We start from the raw sequence: 14021 nt of genomic DNA, 5'->3' as shown, positions 1-14021 counted from the left end.
TATAGGAGAGGTGAGTGCCCCCAGTGCCAGGAAGTCTGTAACATCCAGCTGAACTTCCCTGACAAATGTGAGATTGCTGTGAGTCACAGCACGAGGCTAAATTAGCTGTAAAGTCCCAGCCTTGTACTAGCTAAAGCCATGGGTCAGGTAGGGAACTTTAAAATGCAGGAACTCTGTGCCATGCTGGCAGTGGTCCCTCACAGCAAACTTCTGGCTGCTGCTTGCACTGGGCTCTAATTAAGTTAACATACAGGGTCTGGGTGTTGTGCTGATTACTGCTGGCTGCCAGCCAGGTCTGCAACCCTGCTGCGAAGTCACACTTATTGGTGTTTCCCTGCAGGAAGCTCCTGTTTTACACTGATGAAAGTCATTATATTTTTGTTTGTTTAAAGCATCATTAAACCTGTAATCACAGTTGTGGCCTCACGAAACTATTCCATAATTCATATAAAACTCCCATAAAGGCTGACCTAGAAAGCAACAGCATCTCTGTGCTCTTAAACCAGTCCTGGTATAGGAGAAGAGCTGAGATCCTGACTCTGTGTGGACTTGGGGCAAAACCATTCAGAGTAGAAAAATCAATTCCTGCATTTCAGATATTCACAGGCCTTTCAAGCCAAGTCAGTGCTCTACTGGCAGCTATTTCAAAGTTGCTCATAGTCTGTATTTCACTCATGGTCATCAGTGAGACCCCTAAGGTCTAAGTCCACATGGCAGATTCTCACTGACCCAGCTCCTAGCCCTTGAAACATATGAAGGGTCCTGAGAAGGAAAACTTCTGCTACCCACATGTGGTCAACTGAAGACTAACCTCTTTGGCTTCCAAATGAGCTATAGCTAGCCAGCTTCAACCAGATGAACATGTCCCTACTGATCTCACAGGAAAACCATCTGGTTGTAAAGGGAAATGAACAGTTCAAAAAATTGGAGATGACTACGATTAAAGGAAAAAAAATCCTCACACAAGCCAGACCAACACACAAAAACAAGACCTGAAAGAGATAACCAATAAACATGGAAAATATAGACCAGGCTATTATTTGCTAAGTGTTCAGTCAAAACATTTATACTGTAATGCCTAATGAATAACTAGTGCAAACATGTTTCCAACAAATAAATGGATTCCTACCATAAAAAATTGTAGGTGCTTATCTTTTAAAAGAACAATTCTTTATGGAGAAGATTAAATACAGCAGTGCCACAGTAAAATCTGTCTTAAATAAGAACATACCAGCTTTGATAATTGCTAATGTAGTGTAACATAAGGTTTGAGTTTCATATGCAGGCAAACTGGTGTAAATGTAAGAGCTATAATGCATATTTTTGGGAAGGGCATACTAAACAGCCTTATTGATCAATCCTTTCCTAAAAATCTAGGAAACCATAGTAGAAAATAGTAGGAAAACATGCTTCAAGTCTTTTTTAATACAGATTTCTCTACTTTGCAGCCTTAGGCAATCACATTGTAAGTAGAATCAGATCATTTTGCTGCCACATATTCCCCAGTCAATATTTAGAGCTTGAAAAGGTGATAGAATTTACAAGTTATTTTCCTATTAAAAAATCAAAAAAATCACAGACTTGAAAACTCTTTCTTGTCTTGCTGCATAGAGTCCTCAAACAGGAGAGAAAATTATTAGCAATGAGGAAACCCAGGGTGGGAATTTTCTATAATTTCTTTCAAATAAAGCAATTGAAACACTGCTTGCAATAAGAAACAGTCAAAAAGAAAAAAAGATTGAGGTGTGATTTATAAGTTAACAAAACTCTACTGAGCTTTGGAATGCTTTATGTCTCTCTTTTTTTTAATATATACAGATCACTTAACACTCCTGCACCTCATAAATATTCAGGCATGCCATAGTATACTTGAATTTTATGATACAGACAGCACACATACCACAGTTCTTTCCTAAAGAAACATTATGTCACTGGGGCTCTGCACTTGGAGGCTTTCTTTGTGTGTGTTGTGTTACAGAATACACATGCACACAAAAGTATGTGCCAAAACTGTTAAAAATGAAAATAAACATCAAGACAAACTAATTTTGGACTTGTAAGAGACACAAGGAAAACCCAAATGTTCAAATCACTGACTGTGCCAAGTGAATTATCCCACAGATGATAGCGACAATACCCACATACTTGTTTTGAAGCGTGTGCTTTAAGTCATCTGTTGGTAAGGGCTAAAACTAGTAATATTAGTCTGCCACTTTAGCTCTTCTGAGCAAAACATTGTAAGTATATAAACATACATAGTAAGAACATTAATGTAGCATCACAGCTATAACCCTTGTGCAGTACTTTTGACCAGTTGATCTTAGAGATATTTATGAGAGAAGGCAAAGTCTTTAGTTTACAGATGGGGAAACAAAGTGAATTTCTGGAACATAACAGAATCCAAGAGCTGAGTTTCTGGGACACCACAGAATCATAGAATGTTTTGGGTTGGACAGGACCTTAAAGAACATCCAGTTCCAACCCCCTGGCATGGGCAGAAGCATCTTCCACGAGAGGAGGGTACTCAGAGCCCCATCCAGACTGGTCTTGAACAGGGATGGAGAGTCCACAACCCTCTGTCACTAGGACACGGTTGCAGGGAAAGGGGGTATGATGGGGCAAAGCCAACCTGAATTCACTTCAAACAGCCTGATAAGCCCACAAAGAAGACACATATGGTGAGAGCCTGGAGTAGTGGGAGGGGGAACCCTTTTGATGAACCAGTTTGGGAGTCCCGTCCACTCTTAGGTTCCCAGTGGTAGAGAGTACTCTAACACAGCTGATGTACCAGATATTAGATCATATCCCAGGAAGAGCTCATGTACCTAATTCCTCTAACTTGAGCTTTCACCATTCTACAAGGAAGGTTTTTAAATCTAATTATGAATATTCAAGTTAACACTAGGTTTTTAGACATTATTTCATGGGCATAGAAAAACAGAACACCAGGTAGTGAAGTCTTAGGGATGCCAGAAACTACATGTGAATAGCATATGTGGCAGTAGAAAAGAGTTTGTTCATGGCAGAAAGAGATCTGAGGACTCTGATTCAAGAAATCACTGTGTTTAGGGGTGTCCTTATGCATCCATTTCACAACTCTATGTACAGGTTGTCTGCTAGGGTAGGGGGCCAGCCTTTCCTTTAAAACAAGTATTAAAGATATCAACACACAGATAATATATATTATGAACTTCAAAAGTGACAATTAAAAATATTTTATATCTCAATGTATCATAACACCAAAAGAAGAAAATAGGAAGATAGCATCATTACAATGAGAAAAATTACATGATACCAATGCAGTAAACTTCACATCTTGAATCAAACAGAAAAGGAGATTAAATAACACTACAGAAATGCCATTTTATAAAGAGCAAATTGTTCCACTTTTCTATAGTATGTATTTTCCCAGCAGCTCAACATTAAATGGCATCTGCTTGTGGTGCAGTACTGCTCTTCTTGGAAGCCGCATATGCCACCTCTGTCTGCTGGACTGCATGCCCTAACTAGTGTGGATGAGGATGTGACCTAGTCAGGAAGGAGAGAGTTTCTTACAAAAGCAAATGATTTTTGCAGGCATCATCTAGAGCCAATAATTTTTTCATAGCACGTTCCTGAACCACTACGACTTACACAGGCACAGAGCCAGATTGTCAGGAAAGTTTTGAGCCTAAATTCTTTGGAGATTGAAAACTATCTTCTTGTATTCATGGCAGTTCCCATGCTCCTTCTTTTTCCGCACATCTACCTAGCGTGTGCAATTAAAGCTCAATACTTCTGGTCCTGTCTTGCTAAATCAATCAATCCCTTCCTCATCAGGCTTGCTACAGAGAACAGGATTACAGCTACCATGGCACCTTTACAGAGAAGCATCTGAGCGCTGTAGTAAATTACTAGAGCTAGATGAAGTCTCCAGTGCACCAGCCCTGCTCTATTCAGATAGAAACAAAGTGTGTACAATCTCCAAATCTGCTCCTGCTACTGAATCTGACACAGTGACCAGGTACACTGCTACCCTGTGCAAACAATAGGCCACCCATCTTGAGACCAGATCCCTTTTCAAGTAAGTGACTATGCACTAGGCAGCAAGTAGGTTCATTTCAGAAGAGGAAAAATTGTTCCATTACTCCCCAGGTGACAATCATCAAGCTAAGGCAGAGGATGTTTTCCTTAGCAGACTAAAGAGCAGTTTATCCTAGTCCTTCACATACACTCTCCACACTGAGGGCTGTTTGCAGGCTCTTTTGAATCACAAAATTGTTATTGCTGTGTGGTTTTTATTGTTGCTTTGCCAAAATTCATTTAGCTTTTCAACAGCCTGAGTTCCAGCAGTGAAGTGTTGCATGGAAGCTTCATGCCTCAGCCCGCTAGGAGGCTAATGCAGTGTGCCAACTGCTCCTAAGGATCATGGATGGATTCCTGGCATGGCCAGTTGGCAGGGGAATAGCAGACCTAATGAGAAAATCCTCCATATTTCAGTGCATCATAAATGTACCCACACACAGGGGTGGGTTTCAAAGGGTAAACCTAAATTGTGGGGCATACATGTGACAAGACTTCTACACTGTGTTTATCAGCTAAGGACAGGCAGTACAGAAGCCAGTCTACTTCTATAGCAACCATAAGCCTGTATGTCTGTCTGCATACACACAGCCCTTCAACAGATGACACTTCTGAACAGATTATTTCCTGGGAGAACAGATAACTTTCCTCCTAATAGCAAAAAAGCACAATGAGAGTCAAGGTTTGTTCTCTGATCCTGTCTCTGAGAATGGCTTCTGTGACTTTGGGACAGTTCATTCAACCCCTTGAGGGTTGAGCAGGGGAGTCTCTTACCTTCACTTGTTCTTACTCACTGTTTTCCTATTTCTTAAATTTAGAGGTGAAAAGACTACTTCTGGGTTTTTTAGTGCATGTAGTCCAAGCTGCTCTGCAGCAGAAAGTATCAGTAGAACACAGATAGACACAAGCAAACTTTAACTTGGCTTGCAAAGATGAGAGCAACAAGAAATGAATAGTCACAGACTTCAGCAGTTAGCAACCTATACCCTGACCTAGAAGAAACATTTTTAAGTCAATCTTGCAGAGCTTTCTAGGACCTCACTCGATTTTCAGTTCTTTATTTTTCATTTTAAATTGACATTTCAGTCTTTTCAATTCAAACAATTTCTTCCTAAAATTATTTTAAATAAAATGTTGATTGAAAAAAGTAGAAGAAAACAGACATACTTGAATCAAGAAATAAGAAAAAATTATTTGTCTGTGTATTCAGCAAAGAAAAGAATAATCAATAATCTGTTTCAGTGGTTAGCACATGTTTCTAGGATTTTCTGCAACCAAATAAAACTCCTCTTTCGTCCACATTAACACCCTTCAACTCATTTGGCATCAGCTCTGTTATGTGAAAGTAAAACTCTGTAACCAGCAGCTCTTGAAAGATGAGACTTTGGTGCTTACAGCTTTAAACATTAAATTCCACTTGCTGAAATCCAATATCCAAACTTAAGCCGGACCAGGCAGAATCTCTAGCTTGAAAGGCAAACTGATATTTTAAAACAATATGCAGGAAAACATTTTCATACAATGTGTAATTCAATGAAGGGAATTCACTCCCACAGAAGACCACTGAGTTTAAAAACACAGGAAAACTCCCTCTGAAGAGCTACCCACAAAACATTTGTAAGTGAGATCTCTTGTGTTTCAGGTTCTACGATGAAACTGATATCAATCAAGAGACAATTGTGCTAGGATAGGCTTTCTGCTGTGCACTGGGCTATCACACACCATCTCCTGTAGCAGCCTCTGATGAATTTTTAGGGGACAGACAGAGGGGTCTGTGAATCTGAGTCAGCCTGAAGACTTGTATTCATCATACAACACTTACATTCCAATTCTCAGCTAAACACTTGCCTTCAATGAATGGAGAAATGATCCCCCCATGTTTCAGAAAAATCAGTGATTTCTATCAGATAATATGAAATAGCTCTATATTTTTTATGTTTTCATGCAATTTTTATCTAACATTGACCTGTTGAATGATTTCTTTATGATCTTGGGAACAATCTGAAAATGATAAATGAGCAGTGTGTCAGATATGTGTGTAGGAGGACAGGAAAATTTCTGTGTTTAAAGTTAAAGAAACTTTTTTCAGCTTGCTACAGCATGCTGTAATTTAGCTTTGAGCCAGTTATTAAACAAGACAATAATATTATAATGGAAATTGTTTAATATACATCATTAATAGTAAAGTGCCTGCTTTCATTGAAGTAAAAAAAATGCATGCTATGAGCAGTTTTGAAATGAATATTTGATTCCAAAGTTCCCTTGTGCATTTAATGACATGCTAATTTACATTTTAATTACTTCCTAAGAAATCAAAGCGTTTGTTGACAGAAGAACATAATGTCAACTTCACGGTGCACTGTTGGTGGATAGTTAATGAACTTAATTAGATAATTAGTGATGTTAATTATCCTTCTATTATGAAGATAAACATGTTACACAAATGATGCTCTTTTCCAAGAAATATCATTAAATGTTTGCTTGTTTTAACTCAGTTAACTTGAAAAGCTGATAAAAGACCAACTGAGTGATTGGTAAGAAAAAGATTTAAGTAACATTTCTGGCTTTGCAATTACAAGTTAGGAAGTCTCTTAACCTCTTCATTCTGAAGAATGGGATTAAAAAGGGGATTAAAAAAACCTTGTCTATTTCAAGTTATATGGGTCTTTGCCATAGAGGAATGCAATTAATCAATAAAAACAGTGGCAGACAGGCACGACCAGGCCTCCTGTAAAACTGAGAAGCTCTGCATTTCTTTTAAAGAGTAACAGCTATATCTACAGTTCTGAGGCAGTGTGTCTCACAGGAGTTAGAAGTGTAGTGCTTATAACCTTGCTCAGGCACCCATCCCTAAAGAACCTCAGGTCTGGGCATGGTGAAGCTCTGACTGAAACACAATTGCTACAGTGGTCCTTTGCTGCTTTTGTAGCTTTTTATGATATCAAAACCAGTCACAGTCATTGTTAAACTAAAAATTAAATACCTGTAGTAAATTTTGACAGCAAAACTGTGTGGGAAGGGGAAAGGAGGAAAAAAAGGAAGAGATCAAAAGGCTCACTTTGAAACAGGAAAGTCAGTGATTTGAAACCTTTGGCACTGTATTCAATCTTACAGACCTTCCTGCCAGCAAATTTACCCAAGTCACCTGTAAGCATCAAAAAATCCAACTTTGTGCAATGCTCCTCATACTCCTGCAAGACTACTGAGACTTCCAAGAAGATACAATCACCACAGCAGATCATTGCCATTCTACTACCAGGAATGCAATTACACTCTCTTTTCTACGTGATCACACCTCCCAGGCAAAGCCACAAGCAAAGCATGAGATAGCACAGTGTATTCAGAAATATGCAGAAAACACAGCTGCATTCCATGGCTAATTCTCACACTTGCCACCAAACAGCAGGAAATTGGCTTTGCTGATGACGGAGAACGTGAGCAAAAGTACAACAGAAACGTGGGGTCTGAGCTTTTGCTGGAGTGAATAGTTTGAATTGTGCTGCTTTCTCCAGATTGAGGTTGGGTCTCAAAAGCACTCTTCCTATCTTGTAAATAATCACAGGGAGAAACTTATGAGGAGCATTTTGCTGCTTGTTTTTTGTTTGTTTTAATCTGCAGCAAATATTACTACTGCTTTAATGTCTGTTTATTTTTCAGTTGATAAAGGAATCAAGTTAATAAACCCAGTAAACAACCAATTTCTTCTTTCTCCTGGGCACATCTCTGAAATCATGGGTGAATTTCTGCACTTCTTTCAGTAAACTTTGCTCAGTTAGGAGCAAATATTCTTATTTTACTATGGGATTTAAATTCTTTGTTTTTCTCTATGTGGTTCATACTGTTACTTTTCCAGTATCTCCATGTTTCAACCAAACATGAAGATTTCCTGTTGCTTTAGGACATGAGTCCATAACTGGCAGAAGTGAAAACAGAGGCCAGTAGTCAACACAGAAGTCACCTGACACAGAAAATAATAAAAAAATTACATTACACCACTTTTTAAAGTCATTACCAAAGCCATTAAAAATATAAATACCATTTACTTTTAATGCAACTTTTCTAAGGCAAGTAAGTGTATGAAGGAAGAGGGCTGCTGAGAGGCAACTCAACATTTTCTTCCTCTTAGATTTCTCCTCTCTAAAAAGTGCATCAAACTCTGAAAGACAGGCTGGAGGGAGAAAGGGGGAGAGGGAGAAAGGAGAAGAACATTTGGAACTGTAGCTTCATATCTCATTGAGAAGAACAATTTATCAGAGCTATGGAGCTGTCAGTGCTTGACATGATAAGGAATAACACCAAGTGAGTAATGTTTCTTCCAAACCCAGCTCCTTTAATTACAAGCAGCTTCCTTGCAGAAGAGAGACAGAAGATGTAGAAACACCAATTTCATGCACTTGTGCCTGAATAATGTCTCCGTGCTGGCTTTTCCAGATGGCAACCTTTTCACTGGAGGAACTAATGATGTGGGCATATTTAGGGAAAAACCAATAACAGAGTCTTTAACCTTCAACAGCAAAAAGCATGTTGTACAAAATGTTCCTTGGGATACATTTACAAATATCAATTACATTGCTCACTGAGGTGTAATCAGCTGTAATAATCAAAATTAATTTTAAAAAATAATTAAACAGACCCCAGGGCAAATAGTCAACACTCTTGCAGTATGACATCACAGTATGCATATGTACCTGGGAAGAGCTTGCTCACTCTGTAAGCAGCAGTGTGGTTTTAAGGAGTGAGAAGGATTCTGCAGCACGCTGAGAAAGCCTTGGAGCTCAGTAAGGCACTGTCAGACCCGTTAGCTGGGTGTCACAGTCTGCCTGGTCACCTGCAAGTGAACCAGCCATCAGCAGACATAGCTGCAACCTCCTATGGCTTAAGCTAGAGGATTAAACCTCCATAAAGTGAGGCTAAGAACAGGCTCATTGTCTCCTCAGGAGGAAAAAAACCACCTTAATATGTTGAGCACCACAGTAACTAACACAAGCTTAGTTTAAAGAATATTCTGTCAATGCACTTCTGCCCTTCTCTATAGCTACCTACTCTACCCCGAGTACACTCAAAAAGTAACATCTATCTAGTGCTTTTTATGTCTATTTTTGACAATGCTAAGCAAAAACACGGAAATGGCCCTCTCTTTCAGCAAAGCAGGAGCTCACACATGGAAAAGATAGTTCACATCTTCATTGCTGACAGGAGGAATTATGCATACCCTCCAAACCTATCCCTGGATTATATACCAATTATATTATTATTATTTACCAATAAGATTATATACCAATTATTATATATCAATAAGACTTATTTTCCTATCTTTAGGGGTTAAATTAAAATTTGGACCTCTAATACTTCATATTGAGTAGAAAATGGAAGGATAGCACTATGATAACACCTGAGCCTTCTTACTAATTCAGAGACTGAGGGACAGGGTGGACACAGGTGATGCAAACCAACAGCAGCAGCAAAGCTGGCACCTCCTCACCTTGCTCCTCCCCAAGCAGAGGCCTGTAAGCACAAACACATCTGGGCTGCTTAGGTTTTTCAAGTGCCATAATTGAGCCCTACGCAGAAAATATGCATTATTAGATTATATGAACAGGCTGCCAAGAGAAGTTCTTCGGGTCACTGTTTTTTGTGATTATTTCTAGCAGCCTAGAAAAGGAGCCTCTGCTGCAATAGCTGTCTAGTTTCCAATTGAACATGTCAACCAATGGACACACTCAGAAGCCTCCCAAATCCAGATCCAGAGCTATATACAAGGCAGACCCTGAAAAGACAAAGAGCAAAATTTACCTCTGATTTGCATGTTTCCTTTGTGTTTCGGCCAGGTAGGAACCTAATAGCTGAAGAGAGGCTTTCACTCCAGGAATTGTGCTTGCTCTGGGGCAGGCTTGGCCCTGCTTTATTCTGGAGAAGCTTCTTTTCAGATACTGCAAGGAAAAACAGACAAAAAAGCTTTTAAGATGAACTGAGCTTGTCAGAAAATAGAGGAGTTCTATCCCCATTGCACAAGACAAGACAGCGTGGCAGTGTGTCACTCCAGATGAATGATGTTCTATTTTTATGAGAAGTGAATTAACACATACTTCTCAAGCTTTTATTTAAAAGCCCCACAGAGGTCTGCCATAGATCAGTTTCATTACACAGACATGAACTTTGAATCACTGCAGCACTATACACATTGAAATGCCCTTCTTTCAACCATATACCCTTCCTTTTAAATCTTTCTATGGGTTACAATCACCTAAGGTGATTTCTCTTTCTTGCAGTACAACGTGAGCCCCGTGACCCCACCAGGTGATTACAGAAGGGCTGGGTTATGACACAGTAAGTAATCACAGTCCTAAATGAGAGAAACTAAGAATCTGCTTTCTCAAAAGGTGAGGAAAGGCATAACCAAGGAACAGCAGCTTTCCACCAGGCACCCCATTTACCACAATATTTTTGCTTACTACAAGGAGTGTTCCATAAAAGAACAGAGACCTAGCAAGTGTTGCCAAGCTTTTGTCATAATTTCTTCCCACAAAGGAGTGATCTCTGTTATCTTCATGTCCCTCTCTTTGTCATTTCCTTTTACAGAAAGATCCATCTTGTAAATGTCCTCCAGAGCCTGCCGCCTCTGAGAAATGAGCTGCTTCCAGATCATTTCTACTGTTCTCAGGATCTCCTGGCGGACTAGGAAACAAAAGTAACATGAAAACACAAATGAAGAACTTTTTTTGAAGTCAGCAGGTAAAGCAAAAACATCTTGTTTGGAAAAGCACTGGTTCAAAGTAACTGCCAGAGTCAGTGGAGCTGTTCCTTTTTGTCCACTGCCTCCATAGGTTCTAAACAAGACTAGTTAACATAATCCAGAAAACAGCAGGACATTTCTTTTATGATATTTAAACTCCTTGAAAGAAACAAGTAGGAATGACGCATGATTTTAACTGGTTTCTGCTTTGGAAAAGCATTTAATCAGAATCTTGATGACCTTATTGTTGTGCATGGAATGCTAAAGCACATAAAGGACATTCCTTTATGCTGCCAAACATCACTGAAGATGGAGAGCCAAAGGTAACCAAGATGTGAAATAATTTAACACAGCAGGAGGATATGATACAAAGAAGTGCTGAGTTGTTTTACTCTATTTCCCTGCAAACCAGACTGATTTGGTTGCATCTTAACCAAGCCAATATAAATTTAAAAAAAAACAAAACAGTGCTCTGTCAGCTGACCACACTGAATCCAACACAAATTTTTTTCTGTGTTTCTCTGAATTGCTCCAACACTTCTTTCTGCATATAACAGACAAACCCTGCATGGGCCTCGAAAAAGAAATAGAGCAACAAATAGTGTATGTATCTCATCCCTTATACTGACCATAACATGGAGGAGAGGTCTCCAAACTGATACCCACTACTCCTGAGGATGCTGGGTGTGACTTTTGAATAAAAAGGCTTGATGCAAACACAAGTAATTTTTAGCACAACTCTCCTTTCTCTGTGCTGTGCCTGCAGTGCCTGTACACCAAAGAAGAAATAAGTAGCACTTGCACAAGCTGCTCTGAAATCTACTTAGGACAGGTATTCTTCTTCTCTCTACGCCACAGGCAACATGTACCATAAATTACCATCATCTGGAGTTGGCAGGCTGCCCTTTTCCTCTTCACTAGGTGCAAGGAAAATTTGGTGATAAGAAGCCAGCTTTGGTTTTGCATCCACCCCAAAACCTTCTGAACAGCTGTGACAAAGTGGAAAAAAAAAAAGGAAAAAAAGGAGGACAGGTAAGGAAACCAGATTGAAAACAAACTGAGAACAGTGAAAGAACTACAGGTGTTTCTGCACATCCAGTCCTACTTGATTCATTTAGCAGATGAATATTTTCAGGTTTGGAGATTTTAGCAGTCATGGAATACCATGAAATTTTCTGCAAGTGGGAACTTACCAACTGCCAGTCTGGTTTTCAAGGGCAAGGAGCAGCCATCATGACCCTGTAATTACTCTTGTGTGTGCCTTATCCCTGCACTTCACTGCACCTGTATCTACCATTCACCCCAATGAGATAGAGCACGGGGCTGTCCTGATGTAGCCAGTCTGCATCACCCTTCTTGCACCTCCCCTGGGCATCTGGTACTTTGTCTCTTTACTCTGAATTCCTTTGCTAGAGGTATCTGCCACTATGTGGAAAGCAGTGCCTTGCTGTGCCCTGCACTTGAACTATTAAGTGAGGTTTTTGTGTCACTGATGATTCACTCAGTTTCTAAAGTGCTCAGCACAAAAAAGCTACAAACTCAGCTCCATGGATACTATTAGCATGTAGATGTGATTATTGAGAACATCACCATGGCCCTCCTATCAGGGAGAATCAAATCCTTGGGTATGAAAAGCTGCCACTTTTATTTCTGATTTTCTTTAAAATACCACATTTCTGATTCCCTGGATTACTTAGCTTTTGGGTAACATAAACCCTTCTGTACTTGACTTTTTTTTAAAATAGTTTGTGCTCTTACTCCATAAAAGCAATCCTCATCCCATCTCAATGGGTTTGGCCTGGAAATTATTATCTGACTGGAATAAGAACATGCAGAAAAGATCTCAGGAAGTGCAGCTCATTTCTGGTGTGATACTGTATTAATGGATTCCATTCAGACCATCAAAGCAGTACAGAAGGTTATCACTGAAGCAAGAAACATTCAAGTCAAAAATGCCAATATTTGGGTTTGCTTTTTTTTTTTCACAAAACTAAACTTCCAAGGTAACTCCCCAGCTTGCATTAGCCAGAGTACATCTGTAAGAACAGCAAACAGTGGGTATGGATGTTCTAGCCCTACCCAATGGCAGAAGGCAAAACTCCCAATGTAAGAACAACTAAAACATTGCAGCTCAAATCCAAGAAACAATAACACAAAGACCACAAGATCCATTCACACTTCTATATATGCTTTAAATGTACCCACACACAAATGACTGCTGGATCAGAAAAAACCTCTCACTAAATTACCATGCAGATGTCTCAGAGAATGGCCACCCACATGATTTGGGAGTGATCCTAGCCCACATCCCACAAAGATTTCCAGATGCTCCTTCTCCTGATGGGCTTGTGAGCCAGCTCCACTGAAATCACTTCAAGCTTTTAACTGTAGTTGCTACTCTGAAGTGAGTAGCTGCTGGAAATGCTGGATCCAGCTCAATCTCATCTTCTAGTGATTCCCCAGACTGGATATTGCCTAAGTTATGTGACATCTCCCCTCTGCACCCACTCCCATAGGGACAGCACAAATATAAAGAAACATAAGATGAACACTCGTACCTGCCCGAGTTCAGCTGGCAAAGACAGTACATCAGGCAGATGACAAAATTACTATTTGAGTTGTAAGTTGCAAAAATAATGTCCCACTGGTCTTGAAGAACAATGAGAGTGTTCAGGACATTAAACTGTTCAGGCAGTGATTGTTGAGGGCGGGATAAGCAGTATAGGATGGCTCTGTTTAAGCAGCTGTACAGAGCACTGAGGAAAACTTCCTTTTGAGAAACAGAGCTTTCTAAGACCTGTGAAAACACAAAACAGCAGTTTACTTGGCTTGCTCAAAGAACTTTCTCCCCAAGGATCCCCTCCTCCCACTTCATTTAAACTGTGGGAAACTAATTTCAGCAAAATTCCCCTGAACTACCTGTAACATAAAAATTCTATTTTCCTATATTTCTGCTGAAGTCCCCATAACTGTGGAAGAGATTAATTTATCCCAGTTCAGCAATGTGTACATAGCCAACAGTGTCACAAAAGAGTTAACTATCCTTTCTTAATGCTGCAGCATCTCTCTCTAATTATAATTTACAGCTGTTATGTTCTCATGCAAAAAACCAGGAATAACAACAATTCCCAAATGGATTACAGCCAACTTCTTCAGAATTGCAGCATCATGACCTCAGTGTAAAATCCAGCACATTTCAGCATATTGATAAAAGTTGGGGAGAAAA

At 39.6% G+C, this 14021-nt stretch overlaps 1 protein-coding gene across 1 annotated transcript in view; it reads right to left on the bottom strand.

Annotated features, from left to right (window-relative positions):
* WDFY4 (WDFY family member 4) overlaps nucleotides 1-14021 on the bottom strand; it is a gene marked incomplete at its 5' end in the record, with an annotated part of 123276 nt that overhangs the window by 53764 nt on the left and 55491 nt on the right. The window contains 4 exons of the mRNA XM_084210746.1: nucleotides 9856-9992; nucleotides 10546-10737; nucleotides 11675-11784; nucleotides 13354-13592. Of these exons, the coding sequence (XP_084066872.1) occupies nucleotides 9856-9992; nucleotides 10546-10737; nucleotides 11675-11784; nucleotides 13354-13592 (678 nt within the window). The remainder of the gene's footprint in view (nucleotides 1-9855; nucleotides 9993-10545; nucleotides 10738-11674; nucleotides 11785-13353; nucleotides 13593-14021) is intronic.

This window comes from Fringilla coelebs (assembly GCF_963513975.1).
Source record: "Fringilla coelebs genome assembly, chromosome: 8".
NCBI lineage: Eukaryota > Metazoa > Chordata > Aves > Passeriformes > Fringillidae > Fringilla > Fringilla coelebs.
The sequence above is the reverse complement of the archived record's forward strand: the minus strand, read 5'-3'. Positions and strand labels throughout refer to the sequence as shown.